A 17,500-nucleotide genomic window follows, 5' to 3' on the forward strand; every position below is an offset into this window, starting at 1 on the left:
GTAGTAGTGTGTAGTAGTGTGTAGTACACTGTAGTAGTGTGTAGTAGTGTGTAGTAGTGTGTAGTAGTGTGTAGTAGTGTGTAGTAGTGTGTAGTAGTGTGTAGTACACTGTAGTGTAGTACACTGTAGTAGTGTAGTACTGTAGTAGTGTGTAGTACACTGTAGTAGTGTGTAGTGTAGTACACTGTAGTAGTGTGTAGTAGTGTGTAGTACACTGTAGTAGTGTGTAGTAGTGTGTAGTAGTGTGTAGTAGTGTGTAGTACACTGTAGTAGTGTGTAGTACACTGTAGTAGTGTGTAGTAGTGTGTAGTACACTGTAGTAGTGTGTAGTACACTGTAGTACTGTAGTAGTGTGTAGTAGTGTGTAGTACACTGTAGTAGTGTGTAGTGTAGTAGTGTAGTGTGTAGTGTGTAGTACACTGTAGTAGTGTGTAGTAGTGTGTAGTACACTGTAGTAGTGTGTAGTACACTGTAGTACACTGTAGTACACTGTAGTAGTGTGTAGTACACTGTAGTAGTGTGTAGTACAGTGTAGTACACTGTAGTAGTGTAGTGTGTAGTACACTGTAGTAGTGTGTAGTAGTGTGTAGTACACTGTAGTAGTGTGTAGTAGTGTGTAGTAGTGTGTAGTAGTGTAGTAGTACTGTGTAGTACACTGTAGTAGTAGTGTAGTAGTGTGTAGTACACTGTAGTAGTGTGTAGTAGTGTGTAGTACACTGTGTAGTAGTGTGTAGTGTAGTACACTGTAGTAGTGTGTAGTAGTGTGTAGTGTGTAGTAGTGTGTAGTAGTGTGTAGTACACTGTAGTAGTGTGTAGTAGTGTGTAGTAGTGTAGTAGTGTGTAGTAGTGTGTAGTACACTGTAGTAGTGTGTAGTAGTGTGTAGTAGTGTGTAGTAGTGTGTAGTAGTGTGTAGTAGTGTGTAGTAGTAGTGTGTAGTAGTGTGTAGTAGTGTGTAGTAGTGTGTAGTAGTGTGTAGTAGTGTGTAGTAGTGTGTAGTAGTGTGTAGTAGTGTGTAGTAGTGTGTAGTACACTGTAGTAGTGTGTAGTAGTGTGTAGTAGTGTGTAGTACACTGTAGTAGTGTGTAGTACACTGTAGTAGTGTGTAGTAGTGTAGTAGTAGTAGTGTGTAGTGTGTAGTAGTGTGTAGTACAGTGTGTAGTGTAGTACACTGTAGTAGTGTGTAGTACACTGTAGTAGTGTAGTACACTGTAGTAGTGTGTAGTAGTGTAGTAGTGTGTAGTAGTGTGTAGTAGTGTGTAGTAGTGTGTAGTACACTGTAGTAGTGTGTAGTACACTGTAGTAGTGTGTAGTAGTGTGTAGTACACTGTAGTAGTGTGTAGTAGTGTGTAGTAGTGTGTAGTACACTGTAGTAGTGTGTAGTAGTGTGTAGTACACTGTAGTAGTGTGTAGTACTGTGTAGTGTAGTAGTGTAGTAGTGTGTAGTGTAGTAGTGTGTAGTAGTGTGTAGTAGTGTGTGTAGTGTGTAGTACACTGTAGTAGTAGTGTGTAGTACACTGTAGTAGTGTGTAGTACACTGTAGTAGTGTGTGTAGTAGTGTGTAGTACACTGTAGTAGTGTGTAGTACAGTGTGTAGTAGTGTGTAGTACACTGTAGTAGTGTGTAGTAGTGTAGTACACTGTAGTAGTGTGTAGTACACTGTGTAGTACACTGTGTAGTAGTGTAGTAGTAGTGTAGTACACTGTAGTAGTGTGTAGTAGTGTGTAGTAGTGTGTAGTAGTGTGTAGTAGTAGTAGTGTGTGTAGTAGTGTGTAGTACACTGTAGTACACTGTAGTAGTAGTGTGTAGTAGTGTGTAGTAGTGTAGTACACTGTAGTAGTGTGTGTGTGTGTAGTACAGTACTGTAGTGTGTGTACACTGTAGTAGTGTGTAGTACTGTGTAGTAGTGTGTAGTGTGTAGTACACTGTAGTAGTGTGTAGTAGTGTGTAGTACACTGTAGTAGTGTGTAGTACACTGTAGTAGTGTGTAGTAGTGTGTAGTAGTGTGTAGTACACTGTAGTAGTGTGTAGTACACTGTAGTAGTGTGTAGTAGTGTGTAGTAGTGTGTAGTACACTGTAGTAGTGTGTAGTACACTGTAGTACACTGTAGTAGTGTGTAGTGTGTAGTAGTGTGTAGTACACTGTAGTGTGTAGTAGTGTGTAGTACACTGTAGTACACTGTAGTAGTAGTAGTGTGTAGTAGTGTGTAGTAGTGTGTAGTAGTGTGTAGTACACTGTAGTGTGTAGTAGTGTGTAGTACACTGTAGTGTGTAGTGTGTACACTGTAGTAGTGTGTAGTAGTGTAGTACACTGTAGTACTGTAGTGTGTAGTGTGTGTGTAGTAGTGTGTAGTGTAGTAGTGTGTACTGTAGTAGTAGTAGTGTGTAGTACACTGTAGTAGTGTGTAGTAGTGTGTAGTAGTGTGTAGTGTAGTGTGTAGTAGTGTAGTACACTGTAGTAGTGTGTAGTAGTGTGTAGTACACTGTAGTAGTGTGTGTAGTACTGTAGTAGTGTGTAGTAGTGTGTAGTGTGTAGTGTAGTAGTGTGTGTAGTACACTGTAGTAGTAGTACACTGTAGTACACTGTAGTAGTGTGTGTAGTGTGTAGCACTGTGTGTAGTACAGTAGTGTGTAGTGTAGTAGTGTAGCTGTAGTAGTGCAGCAGTGTGTAGCAGTGTGTGCAGCAGTGTGTAGCAGTGTGTAGCAGCAGTGTGTAGCAGCAGTGTGTAGCAGTGTGTAGCAGCAGTGTGTAGCAGCAGTGTGTAGCAGTGTGTAGCAGCAGTGTGTAGCAGCAGTGTGTAGCAGCAGTGTGTAGCAGCAGTGTAGCAGTGTGTAGCAGTGTGTAGCAGCAGTGTGTAGCAGTGTGTAGCAGCAGTGTGTAGCAGCAGTGTGTATCGGACCCGTAGAGCAGCAGCAGCAGGGCGAGGACCGGCAGGTTGGTGGAGGACACGTAGGCTTTTTGTTGGAAACAGATGAAGATGAGGATGACCAGCGTTGCCGGGACGATGTAGTTACACTGCGGCGACACAAACAACAACATCAACACTGATGCACACACTCTGACACGCACAGGGAGGGGCGTTTGTTTCGCGTCTCACCATGTCCCAGATGAAGTTGGCCAACCAGTACAGCAGCGGCTGCACTCCGCTGATGAACTGCATGTGTTTGGCTTTACTGACTCGCTCCTGGATGAGGAAGACCACGAAGCTGGCCGGGACGAAGGACATGGCGAAGATCACGCAGATGGACACCAGGACGTCCACTGAGGTTGTTACCCTGGAGATGGAGAGGAGGAGGAGTTAGACGTAAAGACCCCTGATGTACAAAACAATGGAATCCACAACTGTCTGTATGGGGACACCTGTCTAGTTGTTCAGCTGTACTTCCTGCCAGGTGTGTTTCCTGCCAGGTGTGTTTCCTGCCAGGTGTGTTTCCTGCCAGGTGTGTTTCCTGCCAGGTTTGTTACCTGCCAGGTGTGTAACCTGCCAGGTGTGTTACCTGCCAGGTGTGTTACCTGTCAGGTGTGTTTCCTGCCAAGTGTGTTTCCTGCCAGGTGTGTTACCTGCCAGGTGTGTTTCCTGCCAGGTGTGTAACCTGCCAGGTGTGTTACCTGCCAGGTGTGTTTCCTGCCAGGTGTGTTTCCTGTCGTGTGTTTCCTGCCACGTGTGTTTTCGGCCAGGTGTGTTTCCTATCGTGTGTTACATGCCAGGTGTGTTTCCTGCCAGGTGTGTTACCTGCCAGGTGTGTTTCCTGCCAGGTGTGTAACCTGCCAGGTGTGTTACCTGCCAGGTGTGTTACCTGCCAGGTGTGTTACCTGTCAGGTGTGTTTCCTGCCAAGTGTGTTTCCTGCCAGGTGTGTTACCTGCCAGGTGTGTTTCCTGCCAGGTGTGTTTCCTGCCAGGTGTGTTTCCTGTCGTGTGTTTCCTGCCAGGTGTGTTTCCTGCCAGGTGTGTTACCTGTCAGGTGTGTTTCCTGCCAAGTGTGTTTCCTGCCAAGTGTGTTTCCTGCCAGGTGTGTTACCTGCCAGGTGTGTTTCCTGCCAAGTGTGTTTCCTGCCAAGTGTGTTTCCTGCCAGGTGTGTTTCCTGCCAGGTGTGTTTCCTGCCAAGTGTGTTACCTGCCAGGTGTGTTTCCTGCCAGGTGTGTAACCTGCCAGGTGTGTTACCTGCCAGGTGTGTTTCCTGCCAGGTGTGTAACCTGCCAGGTGTGTTTCCTGCCAGGTGTGTTACCTGCCAGGTGTGTTTCCTGCCAGGTGTGTAACCTGCCAGGTGTGTTTCCTGCCAGGTGTGTTTCCTGCCAGGTGTGTAACCTGCCAGGTGTGTTACCTGTCAGTTGTGTAACCTGCCAGGTGTGTTACCTGCCAGGTGTGTTTCCTGCCAGGTGTGTTTCCTGCCAGGTGTGTAACCTGCCAGGTGTGTTACCTGCCAGGTGTGTTTCCTGCCAGGTGTGTTTCCTGCCAGGTGTGTTTCCTGCCAGGTGTGTAACCTGCCAGGTGTGTTTCCTGCCAGGTGTGTTTCCTGCCAGGTGTGTAACCTGCCAGGTGTGTTACCTGTCAGTTGTGTAACCTGCCAGGTGTGTTACCTGCCAGGTGTGTTTCCTGCCAGGTGTGTTTCCTGCCAGGTGTGTAACCTGCCAGGTGTGTTACCTGCCAGGTGTGTTTCCTGCCAGGTGTGTAACCTGCCAGGTGTGTTACCTGCTAGGTGTGTTTCCTGCCAGGTGTGTACTCACAGTGCGACCTGAGACAGCTGCTCCTTGGTCAGGTTCAGAGGATGGTTGAAAGCACTGATGCCGTACTTGCTGGCGTCTCTGCCTTCAGGCAGGTTTGCTCTCAGGATGCCGTTGTTCATCACGTTGATGAAGGATCCGATACTGTGCCAGCCTTTGTTATTGAACCAGATCTGAGGACAGTTTAACAGCTAATTATTACTTATTAATCATCACAATCAATCGGAGGAAATGTTTGAGGGCTGATTTATAATCTGATCAGACGATAAAACTTGTTTCCTGATTAAGCATAATAATAATAATAATAATAATAATAATAATAATAATAGTAGAAATAGTAGTTAGACGAAACAATCCCAACTCAAGGTCCACTTACTAGCTTTCCAAGGAGCTTTCAATCATATCACACAGCCTTCATAACTGCTGATGGATCAGATCATGTGACCTCGAGTGGAGATTGTTTTGTCAAACTTCCTGAACACCTGAGCGCTTTCTGAGCATGCTCAGCAGCACACCTGCAGAGATGACCCCACTTTTCTCTGAGTGGCTGCGAACTTCGATTGATTTCACATTTTCACTGAAGACGAGACGGAAGGAGTCGCGTTTCTGATGCAGCTGTCGGAGACTTTCCGCTATATAAGATCCCGGACAAGTCAAATCTACAACACATCGCCGCCTTTTGTACAATTAACAATTAAAGTTAACCGTCTTCATCGGCAGACCGACTAACTCGCGTTGCCCTTCACGGACTCTCTGGTCCTCTCGGCCGTTTCTCACCTTGACGTTGTTCTTTGTGTCCAAGCCGTTGATGAAACCCGACAAACTGTCGAGGAATCGATCCGCAGCGGCTCCCTGAAAGCAACAGTGTCACTTTAACATCCGGCACTTGAGATGAAACCGTCTGATGCAGGTCAGCAAACACGTTTCAGACACGGACCTTCATCAGAGTTCTTCACTGGCGACACGCGAACACTTGGACGTCTGATAAAAACTCATCTGACCGTCCAGTTGTTCCAGTGTTCCTTTTCAAGCTTAGGAGCTAGCTAAATTTGGAGATTCCTATGATTCATTACTGACGGTGCAGTTGTGTCAGGAGGGTCGGACTCCTGTTTGATTGGTTTGGATTTAAAGATGAAGGTCTGTGACTGAAACGCCGTGTTTCGAATAACTGACCTTCTGTAGCTCAAAGATCTTTCTGACTCGTTCGATGGCGTCATCGATCTCGTTGGCCGGTGGGAGGACCTGAGTGCTCCTGGCGCCCAGCGAGAAGCCTCCGTACCTGCAGAGACAAAAACAGGATCCAAAATGTGAAAAAAACGGAAACGACGACTGACAGATTTTGCGATTTACAAAATAAAACCGGAACAGAAGAACTGAAAAAAACTGACCTGAATTCATTCACCCAGACTTTGTTCTTCAGACTGAAACAAACACACAGATCTTTGATCACCGAGAGTACTGCGGCCGGGAAGTATTTCTGTGTGTTCCTGTGCATCTACAGTGACGTGTCTTCCAGGTGTGTGTCTCACCTCTTGCCGATGATCTGAGCGTAGGTTTTCACCAGGTAGTCGGAGATGTTTCTTCCCGTCAGGTTCTGCAGGGTGTCGGTGGCGCTCAGCTTCATCTGAACAACAGATGTCCTTTCTTTAACAACATTATTACACTGCAAACAGTTTCGATCACGTTCGCTTCAGGAAAATGTTCTAACCTGAAATTAATCAGACAATTTTCAAAGGCAGAAAAATATCTCAAAACGACGTGTTTTAACGTGAAATGTTTTCAGACGACTGCTGAAGTTTGACGGTTCTTTACTGAGAATCCAACGTGGACGAGAAACAGAGAAATATAAACATTTCAAGACAACTGGACAAACTCGCTCTGCCGATGAAGATCATGTGACCTGATCAAAAGCTCCAGAGCAGCTACTAAATGGACCTTGTGGTGAGACTGTTTGTGTTGACTATAATGAATAATCAGAAGTTGGGGTTTGGTGTCCGCACGTTATTATATTATGCTTCCTTTTAGCTCCAGCGTCGTCATCATGATGAAGAAATATTATATATATTTCAATATCTTTGTCTAAAAACAGTTAAAACCAAACAACTCATGAGGACGTGACTGTAGCGTCCTCAGTTTCAGCCCTGCTGAGTTCAGGTTCAGGTCTGTTTCAGGCGGTCTGACCTCAGGGGGGGGCAGTCCTCCGGCCCCAGCAGGACAGTCCGGCAGCATCTTCTTCTTGCCGTCGCAGCTGCAGAAACACGCCGGAGACGGATCCTCCATGGTCCAGTTAGTGGAGCTGAACAGCTGCTGGACGCTTTCCGGGACGTCAGGAGTCTGCCAGTCCTCGTCGCCCATCGTACAGGGAGCCTCTCTGGGGGGGGGCATGAGACCGACGAATCGGTCAATCAGTGATCATATCGAGTTTACCTTTAACGTCATTTGTCAAGTAAAAACATCAAACAGACCAAATGATGAACAAATGAATAAAACTTCGTATGAATGTATCAGCAGATTGCTGCTTTAAAATGTTACAGCATTGAGTAAAATAAACAGAGAAAAGGTCACGAGCCCAAAGACACTGGTCTAAAACTAAGAGTCCGCAGTGAGAGCTAATTTAAACTCCACTACCCAGAATCCTGTGTGGTGATGCTGGAACTGCGACATCATCGGCCTGATGCTGAATGCATTATGTTTAAATCTGATCATCGTTCATGTATGTAAACCAGAATATGATATTTAATATAATTTATTAAAGCCATGTTTTCTCACGGGATGGGATGTCCGTCCATGCAGCGAGTCCCGAAGCCCGGAGCGTCCAGCAGAGCGTTTAATAACTTCTGCATGTTGGCGTCTCCAGGAGCGTCGTCACTAACACACACACACACACACACACATTTACCTCTGTCAGCGTGTCTGTTAATTAGTTATTATATGTTTTCTACCATTAATAAGTGTGGGACAGACTGAGACAGCTCAGGACAGTTGTGTACCTGATGAAGGTGACCTGGTCCTCGTACATCCACGGCTGCAGCTCCAGACTGGGATATTTTCCAAACGGGGGGACGATGAGACTGAAGACCAGAGCGATACACACAAACACAGCAGGAAGAACAATCTGCAAAACAAACATTTCATTTTTAAGATGAACTTCAGAGTTTGATATGAAAAACAGTCTAAGCCAAAAAACTACAAAGTGATGAAATCGGCAGCCAATTACAGAAAACTTTTAGCATATATATATATATATATATATATATATATATATATATATATATATATATATATAGTTTGATGTAAATGTAAAAGGTGTGCAGGTGTCAGCGTACCTGAGCGAAGAAGCCCTTCCTGGAGCGTCGAGCGTACAGAAACCGTTTCCACATCAGAGCCACAAACTGCTGCCTCTTCAGAGTCCAGCCCTTCATCTGATACGAGCCTTTACCCTCGGTACAGTTCAGCCAGTCCGTCTCCCTGCACTCTGAGAGGTCACATGACACCAGCCGCATTATATACCATCAAAACTTTACTGACACCGACTAGCTATGCTAATGCTAGCACCGCAAAAACACCAGTTAGCAGTACGCTAACACCAGCCTGGTCTAGGGAGCAACTACAGTATATAAAGTAACTGCCAGTGTTTGGATGTTCGTAAAAAGGAGCAGAGAAGAAGTCCTCGCTCAGCCGGATCAGCGGCGGCGGATCAGAAACATCATCTGCTGTTTGTTATTAAAGACTGAGAACTTTTTGTGTACCCGGGTCTCCGTCAGACTCGTTGCAGTCGTTGTTGTCGTCCTCTGTTAAAGGTCTCAGACAGCTCTGATGGTCTCCTCCACCGAAGGCGTGAGTCCTCCTCCGCCTCCGAACAGGAAGTGTACCATCTGAACACACACACACACATTCAGATTATCTTTAATGTCAGGATGGAGTAAAGACTGGAGTTCATGACTTTTGGAAAGACATCACAGTCAGGGGTCAGAGGTCACTCCTCACCTGAAGGCACTTCGGTGTCGACTCCGTTATCTTCAGCCACTTTCAGGAAAATCTACAAAACAATAATATTAAACAATGATAATAATAATATAATATATCTCGGATGTAAGAAGTTCAGTTCCAGTGTCTGTGTTGAAAAGCAGAATAAAAACAATCACGTGACGTTGAGTTTATCTACTAAAGTTTCCTTTCAGATCATCGGAGCTTTGAATCACTTCAGGTTTATTGTTCAGAGGCAGCTGGATGTTACGGAGACGCTCTGAATGACTCGTGATGAAAATATTTGACTTCATTAATCAAAATCTGACTCATATAACGGCAAAGTGTGAAATACCAGCACAAACAAACAGAAACCTGGTTCTCTGCAGCTGAAGAGCGTTTGAGGGACTGAAGCCACCTGTTTATGATCGTCAGGTAAAAGTTTTATGTACGAGCCGGTTTCAGTATTTAACTGCTGACTGACACGGAGGACGAACTGAATCCCGTTAAACTTCAGACTCAGAGATGAAAACCACACGTCACCTCCTCCAGCGTGGTGTCAGACACTCCGTAGCTGGAGATGCCGAGGTCGGCCAGCTTGTGGTCCAGGTCTTTGAAGAGCTTCACGAAGGCTCCGTCCTTGGCGCCGCTGTACGGCAGGATGTAGGTCAGCTCGTGTCCGAGGTCCTCCACCAGGCGGGCGGCGGGGACGTGACACAGGATCAGACCCGAGACCAGGGACACGTCGGGGGGGATGAAGGGGACGTCACAGATGGACGCCGCGGGGCCGTTCTCTGAGGACGGGGACATAAGACATCGATCAGACCCACCTGAAGGTGAACGAATCAAACGCTCTGCGGGACCAGAGAGCTCACCGATGGTAGCAGCCTCACTTTCATGTTCGCTGCCGAGTCCTGCGTCACTGCTGCTGACCGAGGCGCACTCCTCCTCCTCCTGAACACACAACACAATGCTTTAAAGTACTGATACCGCACACAGAGCAAAGTACCGCTTCAATACTGCACAGCGATGATAACTGACGTGTGCCGAGACCTTCTTGGTGAGGGAGACGGTGCTGGACGAGTTCCTGCAGGAGCCGAGCGACGCCTCCGGTTCTTTCTTCACCAGCGTCAGGTAGTAACCCGTCCCCAGCTGGTTCTTCAGGTACAGAGACGAGCCCACGCAGCACAGCTTCCCGTGGGAGATGATGGCGATCCGGTCTCCCAGGATGTCCGCCTCGTCCATGTGGTGTGTGGACAGGATGATGGTCCGACCTGACGGGAGACAGGCTGTTAAATTCAAGTCCAGCTGAACTTAAAATCAGTGATTACACCGACCAATCGGGACAACTCACCCTGTCTGTACTTCAGCAGCAGATCCCAGATCCCTCTGCGGGCGTAGGGGTCGACGCCGGCCGTGGGCTCGTCCAGGATCACGACCTTCGACCCCCCGACGAAGGCCAGAGCCACAGACAGTTTCCTCTGCATGCCGCCGGACAGCGCGCTGGTCCTGGAGGTGCGTTTGTGCGGCAGCCCGGTGTCCTGCAGGATCTGTTCGATCTCACCTTTCACCTGCTGCTCTGACAGGCCTTTGAGCCGGCCGTAGAACCAGATGTGCTCCTCCACCGTCAGCCTGCAGGGGGCGCAACACATGGACAAGGTCACAAACCTTTTGAAACTAAAACACAGTGACATTTCCAGCCCTAACGTGGACAAACGCTGACTGAAGTATCGCGCTGGAGGACTCACATGCTGAAGAGGACGTTGTGTTGTGGACAGACTCCCAGACTCTGTCTGATGGTGCTCAGCTCAGTCCGGATGTCTCTGCCCAGGATGTAGGCGGTACCAGAGGTCGGAGGGAACAGACCGGTCAGGATGGACCTGCGGGTGAGGCAAGACCAGATTATTTAGATGAACATACTGGATCGGGACCTGTACTATCAGCATTGGTGTCTGTACTGGTCGATGTTGTCTTTCACTCACATGGTGGTGGTTTTTCCGGCTCCGTTGTGTCCCAGGAAGGAGGTGATTTGTCCCTCGTAGAAGCCGAGTGTCAGTCCGTCCACCGCCAGTTTCTTCCCGTGACGATAAACCTTCACCAGGTTCTCGATGTAGACGCCGGGCTCCAGGTGAGCCGGCTCCTCTTCTATACACACGGCTGGAAAAACAGTGCAGACACAATTAGTGCTCTGTTCAGGAAGCCTCCTTCAGAAAAGTCTTCTAGGAGATGAACACTTTTTCCCCTTCGCTCTTTATTTGTTGTTTCTGTGAGTGCAGCTCTGTATCGCCTCCATGTGGCTCACCTTCTGGGTTTCCTTTCCGGTTCAGAGGGACTTTGTTGGAACCGTCTTTCTCTCCGAACCAGTAGGACTTGGTGAAGGGGAAGTACCAGGGTCGAGGGATCCCGTACTGACCTGAGACACACGGCAAATAAATCTCAGTAAAACTCAGACTACTGATCAGCGTTTCTGTGGTAGACTTAATGACTTTTCAACAGGAAAAGGGGAAGACGCAGAGACCCTTGACGCTCGGTCAAGCTTCAAAAAACCCAGAGACACATTCTTCTTCTTCTGTGTAAAAACGTGTTTCACATTTACACGCTGTCCGCCGCCACCTGCTGACCAGAGTCTGAACTATTTAGGAAACTAATAAAGCTGTGGAAAATGTTGCCGTTGTGACAAAAAAAGACACTTTCAGATTTTTTAAGAAAAAGCAGGAACATGTTAAATATAAGAAGTAATAGAGTAAACATTATTATCATCATCATCATGGATTTGATGAAGACCCTCAGATCATTTTCTGTCTTTAATATTTTAGTCCAAAACTCTTTCACCTGGTGAAAATATAATTAGTGTTGAAACTAAAGTTGAAGTCTCTTAGCCTCAGGTCTGACTGAACCTTAACGCTGGTGTTAAACCTTGTAAGAAAAGTTCAGCTCGTCTGTGTCACAGCTAAAAGCAACGTTAGCTCTCACCTGGAAACACGGCCTCGATGTACCAGGTGAGGACTCCGTACAGGAAGGAGTCGAAGTACATGATGATGATGGTGGTACGGAGGCTGAAGTCGTCCTCCTCCAGAGGACTCGACACCAGGTTCTTCCACTGGATACCAACTCCCTGCTCCTCGAACAGAGCAAAGTACTCACAGCCGAACCCGAACGCCACGGGGGACAGGAGGCTCTGCGGGGGAGGAGGACGTGTGACTCACTCTGTTCAGTAACAACACAGCATCATAATAACGAACTTATCGAAGTTTGGAGGTCTTACAGCGAACACTTTGGCTCCAAAGCCGATGTAGTCCTGCCAGGCGACGCAGAGCACGTAGGGCAGGTAGAGGGTGAAGTAGATGATTCCTCCGCAGGCGGCGGCCAGGTTAGCGCGGGCGAACGCCGTGCTGAGGAGGAAACACTGCATGATGGTTACCACGGCGAAAGACCCTAGGAAGAGGAATACCACGCCGGGGTCGCTGTAGGGCAGCAGGTTCCCCATCTGTACGGGACACAACGAGTCCAGAATGAGGTACGTCACATCAGTTTAATAACAGAAGCTATTTTAAAACAGTCAAGTGATGCTGAGATATTAATAAAAAAAGTTCAGCTTTATTTCTAATGAAAGACTTCACGTTGTTTTATAGTTACTGGTTTTTATTTAATTTTACTACATTTTAAAATCAAAACCTGCTTCAGATTGCTGAACCTTCATGTCATTTGATGCCTGAAGCAAACACCAGACTCCAAAAGTAGTCTCCTGTATCCAGATTTAACCATTAATAAGATATCTATTATTCCCTGTGCTTTCTTTTTGCAGGTCTCCCACATTTAATCACATACATAAGCAGAATTTGCAGCAGGGTGAAAATTTGAATCTTTGTACTAGGACTGTAACTAACGACTATTCAAATTATCAATAAATCTGCCGATTATTTTCTTGATTAATTGATTAACAGTATGGTCAATAAAATGTCAGGGAAAATGGCTGTTGCGATTCCCTAAAAGCCAAGGTGATGCCATCAAATTGCTTGTTTTGTCCAAAGATATTAGATTTATTATCACATCAGACTAAGAAAAGCAGCAAATCCTCACAAAGAACAAGCTGAAGTTGTTTGCTTGAACAATGACTTGAATAATCAATCGGTTATCAAAATTGTTGCCGACTAATCGATTAATCGACTAATTGTTGCAGCTCTACTTTGGAGAAATATTTTTTGTGTATTTGTAAATGCTATTATTTCATCGTGTTGCGTGTCCCTGGTCGTCACCTTGAGCAGCAGCACCAGCAGTCCGGCGCTGATCAGCAGAGGAATCAGGCTGCTGATGAACCAGCTGAACCACAAGATGCCGTTATTCAATCCCATAATCCTCATGGTCTCCTTCAGCCTCGCCTCCTTCTCATACACCACGCTCTTCAGGATGATCGCCACAGAGTACATCCAGGCCAGAGTCATGAAGAGAGGCATGGAGCGGCTCATCACCCGCAGGAAACTGAGACCGAACATGGAGGGAAGGTTATGAGTGGCGAGACGGCGGCAGCTCAGAAAACTGAAGACCAGAGCAGGTTGTGAATATTCTTACATGTCGTCCACGTAGCAGGGATATGGCATCTGCTGGATGTAGACGCCCGTCTTCTCCTTGGTGCCCGTCATCGCTCTGATGATGCCTTGCTCGATAACGTCCTGCAGGTATGAAAACCCGCCCCAGATGTACCGCATGTCCTCAAACGGGTCAGCACGAGGACCTGGGTCCCAGTACCTGAAGAGGGGGAGAGACCTGAACTGAACAACACAGCCTCGTCTTGCTTTAGGGTGGGCCGTGATTGGTTAGCTGTGTCTCTGTAATTTAATGTCACAGTTGACGCTTCTGGATTTCAAAGTAAAACCATTCTCGTACCTAATCTTCATACTAGATCTATACCTTCATTTCTCCCCAAAACAAACTGAAACTTTTCAGAATTAGCTCTTCGGTCCCCACAGTGTCAGTGAGCTGAGTCCTCACAATGTAGTATAAGCAAAAATACAAACTTGTTTTTGTGACTTAGGAGGACAGTGCATTGACTTATATTAAATTCCCTGTAGACTTACAGTAACCCTAACCATGACCACTGCATGCCTACCCGCAACATTTAACCTAACCTTAAGGTAACAAAATCCACCCATCGGCACCTCTAAAGCTCACTAACAAACACGTGTGAATAAACGACTCGCTGTAGTTTTACAGGAGGTCATGTGCCGGATTATTTCTTGGCTGGGCGCAGTGATTTCCTAACGTGTGGATTTTGTTACGTCTGGACAGACTACGCTAACCGGTTCCCCCGGTTTTCAGTCTTTATGCTAAGCTAAGCTAACCAGCTTCATATTTAGTGTACAGACGCGAATGTGGTATCATTCTCAACATCTGATAAATGTTGACCTGTTCCTTTAACTCTAAAATTAAATGGTTTACGTTGTGGGGACCTGCTGTTTGTCCTTAAATGGGAGATGAGTCCCCACAATGACTGTACACAAACATCTCTCAGGCGTCTCTTTGTTGTTGTTTTTACTGGAGTAATTTCAGGGTCACTGAGGTCGTTCCCACCATTCAGGACCAGGAACACTTTCATCTGTGTGTGTGTGTGTGTGTCCTTACGCGTCTTTGATCTTATTGGTCCGCTCCACGTTGTCGATGTCCATGCGGATCTTGTAGTTGAGTTTGGCCGGCAGCTCGGTGGCGTTGGGGTCGACGTCCGGGAAGACGATCCCCGCCCAGAACTTCCTGTCCTCCAGCAGCAGCATGGACTGGTTGACCAGTAGCTCCTCACTGGAGACCGGCTCCAGTTTGTCCAGGTTCACGCACTAACACACACACAGAAGTCAGGTCATGTGATCTCTACGCCTCCATATACAGTAAATTTACCTGCAGAATAGTTGTAGCTGTAAATGTCTGCAGGTGGGGTTGGATGTGGCCTTAAACACGGACCTCCATGAAGCGGGAGATACTCATGATGGCCTGGTCGGTCTCGTTGAACACGTCCCTCCAGGTGATGGTGCTGCCCGTCGAGCGGGGGTCCTGCGCCTGCTTGGACAGGAAGTTGGAGACGTCGGCCACGGTCCAGTCGGTGTCGGCCAGCTGAGCGTGGAAGAAGCTGGCAGTGACGTTGTTCTTCAGCAGAGTCTGGACCACAGACAGGAAGGAGGGTCAGATGAGGATTTAATTTTTTACTGCAGCAGAAAGTTTTAAACAATGTGATTATTTACCGACAGAACTCCGAAACGACTCAGTGTATTGCTTTGAGCTATAGAAATGACGATTGATCAGCGCTCATCTGATAAATTATTCCCAACAGGACGGCAATGAGCTGAAGGGAACATCTGACCCCTGAACTGTGATTAAAGATCGTCGTCTGTCTGCAGCATCAAACCTGATGAACTGATGCTACTTATTATTTGTTATTATTTGTATTTCTTTTTGTTGCTTTTAATTTTGTTTTTGTTTTCATTGTAGTATCTTTTCATGAGTAGTTATTTCATTTATTTTAAGGTCTTTATATTCGGCTTGTTTCATTGATTTTAAATTGTGGTTTGTTTTTATTTTTGTTGTTGCTGGAGCTCAGGAAGACTAGAGAGCGCTCCGTGGAAACTGATGGATCCAAATAATATTATATATATTATATAAAAACAAAGAACAGAAAACAGAGTGAAGAATAAAGAATAGAAAATAAAGTTTGATGAAGGAGAGACGGAACAGGTGAGGTGGTGGGCGGAGCCTGTTTACCCTGATCACGTCCATCTGCTCGCTGTTCTCCATGAAGTCCCAGACTTTGGGTCTCATCTCCTCCCACATCCCGCCCAGGTCCTTGAACACACCGAGCTCCTGGAAGGTCCGGTTCACCTGAACGCATCACAGATACAGATACAGGTGAGATAGACTGCTTCGCCTGCAGGAAGTGATGTGACAGGAAGTGATGTCATACCTCGTGGATGACCCTCTGGGTGGCGGGGGTGTGGGGCGTGTACAGGATCTTCCCCATCAGCAGAGGCTTCAGAGCCTGCCAGATCATCCTGGACATCGGGTTAGAGTCCATGTTCTTCACCAGACTGTTACAGTACGGAGCTGGAAAACACACACACACACACACACACGCACACACACACACACACACACACACACACACACACACACACACACACACACACACACACACACACACACACACACACACACACACACACACACACACACACACACACACACACACACACACACACACACACACACACACACACACACACACACACACACACACACACACACACACGCACACACACACACACACGCACACACACAGGTTAATCCTGATTGGTTCATTTCGTAGGAGCGGACTTGTGAAGTTTAAATTATTTCAACTTTGTTTTGTCAGTTTGGTAAACGACTCTAAACACTACAATACCCATGAGCCTCAGCTGCTGTCGCTGTGGTAAAAAAGAGGTGTGAGCATTTAAGCCTGTCGCTATGGTTACTGAATTGATCCCAAACTGATCCAGAATCTGACAGTGAACTGATTTAAACAGCTGAATGTTTTGATCAGGTTTCCACAAAGTGTCCACAGGCTTCGACCTTTGACTATTTATTTAAAAAAAATATATATATTTTCTGTTTTTTAAAACTAAAAGAAACTTTATTATTATTTAACTTTATTTTCTCTGCGTTTCTAATAAATTAAAAGAATACAGAGCAGATCTGGTTATGTACTGCTGACCTACTGCAGTTTAAACTGGAGTGACGAGGAAACCCGCGCCACAGAGGCACCGAGTCAAATATAGTCCGTGTTAAGTTCTAACATCCTTCAGCTCTTTATCCCAAATCACACGGCGGGAGGAAACGTCCAGCTAAGCTCCGACAGCCGGCGTCTGAGAGAACGCCACACAGTTCAATGCTGTAATAATCCAGCAGCTGGTCTATGTATTTTAAAGAGTTTCAGACCTTTATATTACACATATTATATTATCGTTTCAACAGGATGTTGATGTCTAACATGACAATAAGCAGTTAAAAAGTGAAATCCAGAATTACTGGGCGAATTAATCCCTCCGCAGTAATGGCGGACAGTTTTTCACTCCTGCCTTCTTCTGGAAATGAAATCTGTCTCGGCGATGAACATAAACCACGAGGACTCACTGGAGGAGTTGTCGTAGAGCGACGAGGACTCGTCCTCGCTGCTGTTGTGGTTTCCGAACAGAGCCTTGTAGTTGCTGTCCTCGTACCAGTTGAGGGATTTGATCTGCAGGCCGCCGCCTTCAGGGTGACCGCACACGATCCGGGAGACCGCCTTGTACATGGTGCTGGGCGACGACGTGGCGTTCTGCATCAGGAAGATGATCTCGTTCCTCAGGTCGATCCAGCTCTTCATACTGGCCAACTGGATGAAGCACAGAGAGGGCACTGGTTAGAACCGGACCAGGTGTTACTGGGGTGTTGCTAAATGTGTGGTGACGGTTGCTAAGGCACCGCCAGGTGGTTGCTAAGGCACCGCCAGGTGGTTGCTGTGTCACAGCTGCCGGCGTGTTGCTCTACTTTCTCGCGTGTTTGTGTTATCGTGTCAGGCTGCACAGGTGCACCCAGGTGGTTGCTAAGGTGTTTGGGGTGGTGGCTGGATGGTTGTTAGGGTGCTGGTTACTGAAGGCGAGTTCAGACAGAAAAGTTTCGCCTTGCGTCGTTCGGTTTCGAATTTGTTATTCAGTGAAGTAACAAAAGTGTACTTCAGTATATAAATTCACAAAAGGTGAAAATATGAAGCGACATGGAAGGAAAAACCTAAACTTCTTCAGGACAAACAACCAAA

The 17,500-nt window shown here is 46.6% G+C and overlaps 1 protein-coding gene across 7 annotated transcripts in view; it reads right to left on the reverse strand.

Annotated features, from left to right (window-relative positions):
• abca1b (ATP-binding cassette, sub-family A (ABC1), member 1B) overlaps nucleotides 1-17,500 on the reverse strand; it is a 47,092-nt gene that overhangs the window by 9,469 nt on the left and 20,123 nt on the right. For 4 of the 7 annotated variants that reach the window (XM_044205731.1, XM_044205735.1, XM_044205737.1 and 1 more), the window contains 29 exons: nucleotides 16,837-17,077; nucleotides 15,632-15,771; nucleotides 15,433-15,549; nucleotides 14,638-14,832; nucleotides 14,308-14,513; nucleotides 13,258-13,434; nucleotides 12,945-13,167; nucleotides 11,954-12,175; nucleotides 11,662-11,866; nucleotides 10,991-11,101; nucleotides 10,671-10,845; nucleotides 10,437-10,568; nucleotides 10,043-10,320; nucleotides 9,730-9,962; nucleotides 9,564-9,642; nucleotides 9,232-9,482; nucleotides 8,710-8,761; nucleotides 8,472-8,597; nucleotides 8,049-8,197; nucleotides 7,713-7,837; nucleotides 7,492-7,590; nucleotides 6,904-7,093; nucleotides 6,252-6,346; nucleotides 6,111-6,143; nucleotides 5,896-6,001; nucleotides 5,500-5,574; nucleotides 4,726-4,895; nucleotides 3,097-3,274; nucleotides 2,899-3,014 (listed from right to left, as the gene is read on the reverse strand). In XM_044205731.1, coding sequence (XP_044061666.1) covers nucleotides 2,899-3,014; nucleotides 3,097-3,274; nucleotides 4,726-4,895; nucleotides 5,500-5,574; nucleotides 5,896-6,001; nucleotides 6,111-6,143; nucleotides 6,252-6,346; nucleotides 6,904-7,093; nucleotides 7,492-7,590; nucleotides 7,713-7,837; nucleotides 8,049-8,197; nucleotides 8,472-8,597; nucleotides 8,710-8,761; nucleotides 9,232-9,482; nucleotides 9,564-9,642; nucleotides 9,730-9,962; nucleotides 10,043-10,320; nucleotides 10,437-10,568; nucleotides 10,671-10,845; nucleotides 10,991-11,101; nucleotides 11,662-11,866; nucleotides 11,954-12,175; nucleotides 12,945-13,167; nucleotides 13,258-13,434; nucleotides 14,308-14,513; nucleotides 14,638-14,832; nucleotides 15,433-15,549; nucleotides 15,632-15,771; nucleotides 16,837-17,077 — 4,499 coding nt within the window. The remainder of the gene's footprint in view (nucleotides 1-2,898; nucleotides 3,015-3,096; nucleotides 3,275-4,725; nucleotides 4,896-5,499; nucleotides 5,575-5,895; nucleotides 6,002-6,110; nucleotides 6,144-6,251; nucleotides 6,347-6,903; nucleotides 7,094-7,491; nucleotides 7,591-7,712; nucleotides 7,838-8,048; nucleotides 8,198-8,471; nucleotides 8,598-8,709; nucleotides 8,762-9,231; nucleotides 9,483-9,563; nucleotides 9,643-9,729; nucleotides 9,963-10,042; nucleotides 10,321-10,436; nucleotides 10,569-10,670; nucleotides 10,846-10,990; nucleotides 11,102-11,661; nucleotides 11,867-11,953; nucleotides 12,176-12,944; nucleotides 13,168-13,257; nucleotides 13,435-14,307; nucleotides 14,514-14,637; nucleotides 14,833-15,432; nucleotides 15,550-15,631; nucleotides 15,772-16,836; nucleotides 17,078-17,500) is intronic. The other 3 variants (XM_044205734.1, XM_044205732.1, XM_044205733.1) reach the window with 3 other exon arrangements.

Source organism: Siniperca chuatsi, linkage group LG8, assembly GCF_020085105.1.
Source record: "Siniperca chuatsi isolate FFG_IHB_CAS linkage group LG8, ASM2008510v1, whole genome shotgun sequence".
Lineage (NCBI taxonomy): Eukaryota > Metazoa > Chordata > Actinopteri > Centrarchiformes > Sinipercidae > Siniperca > Siniperca chuatsi.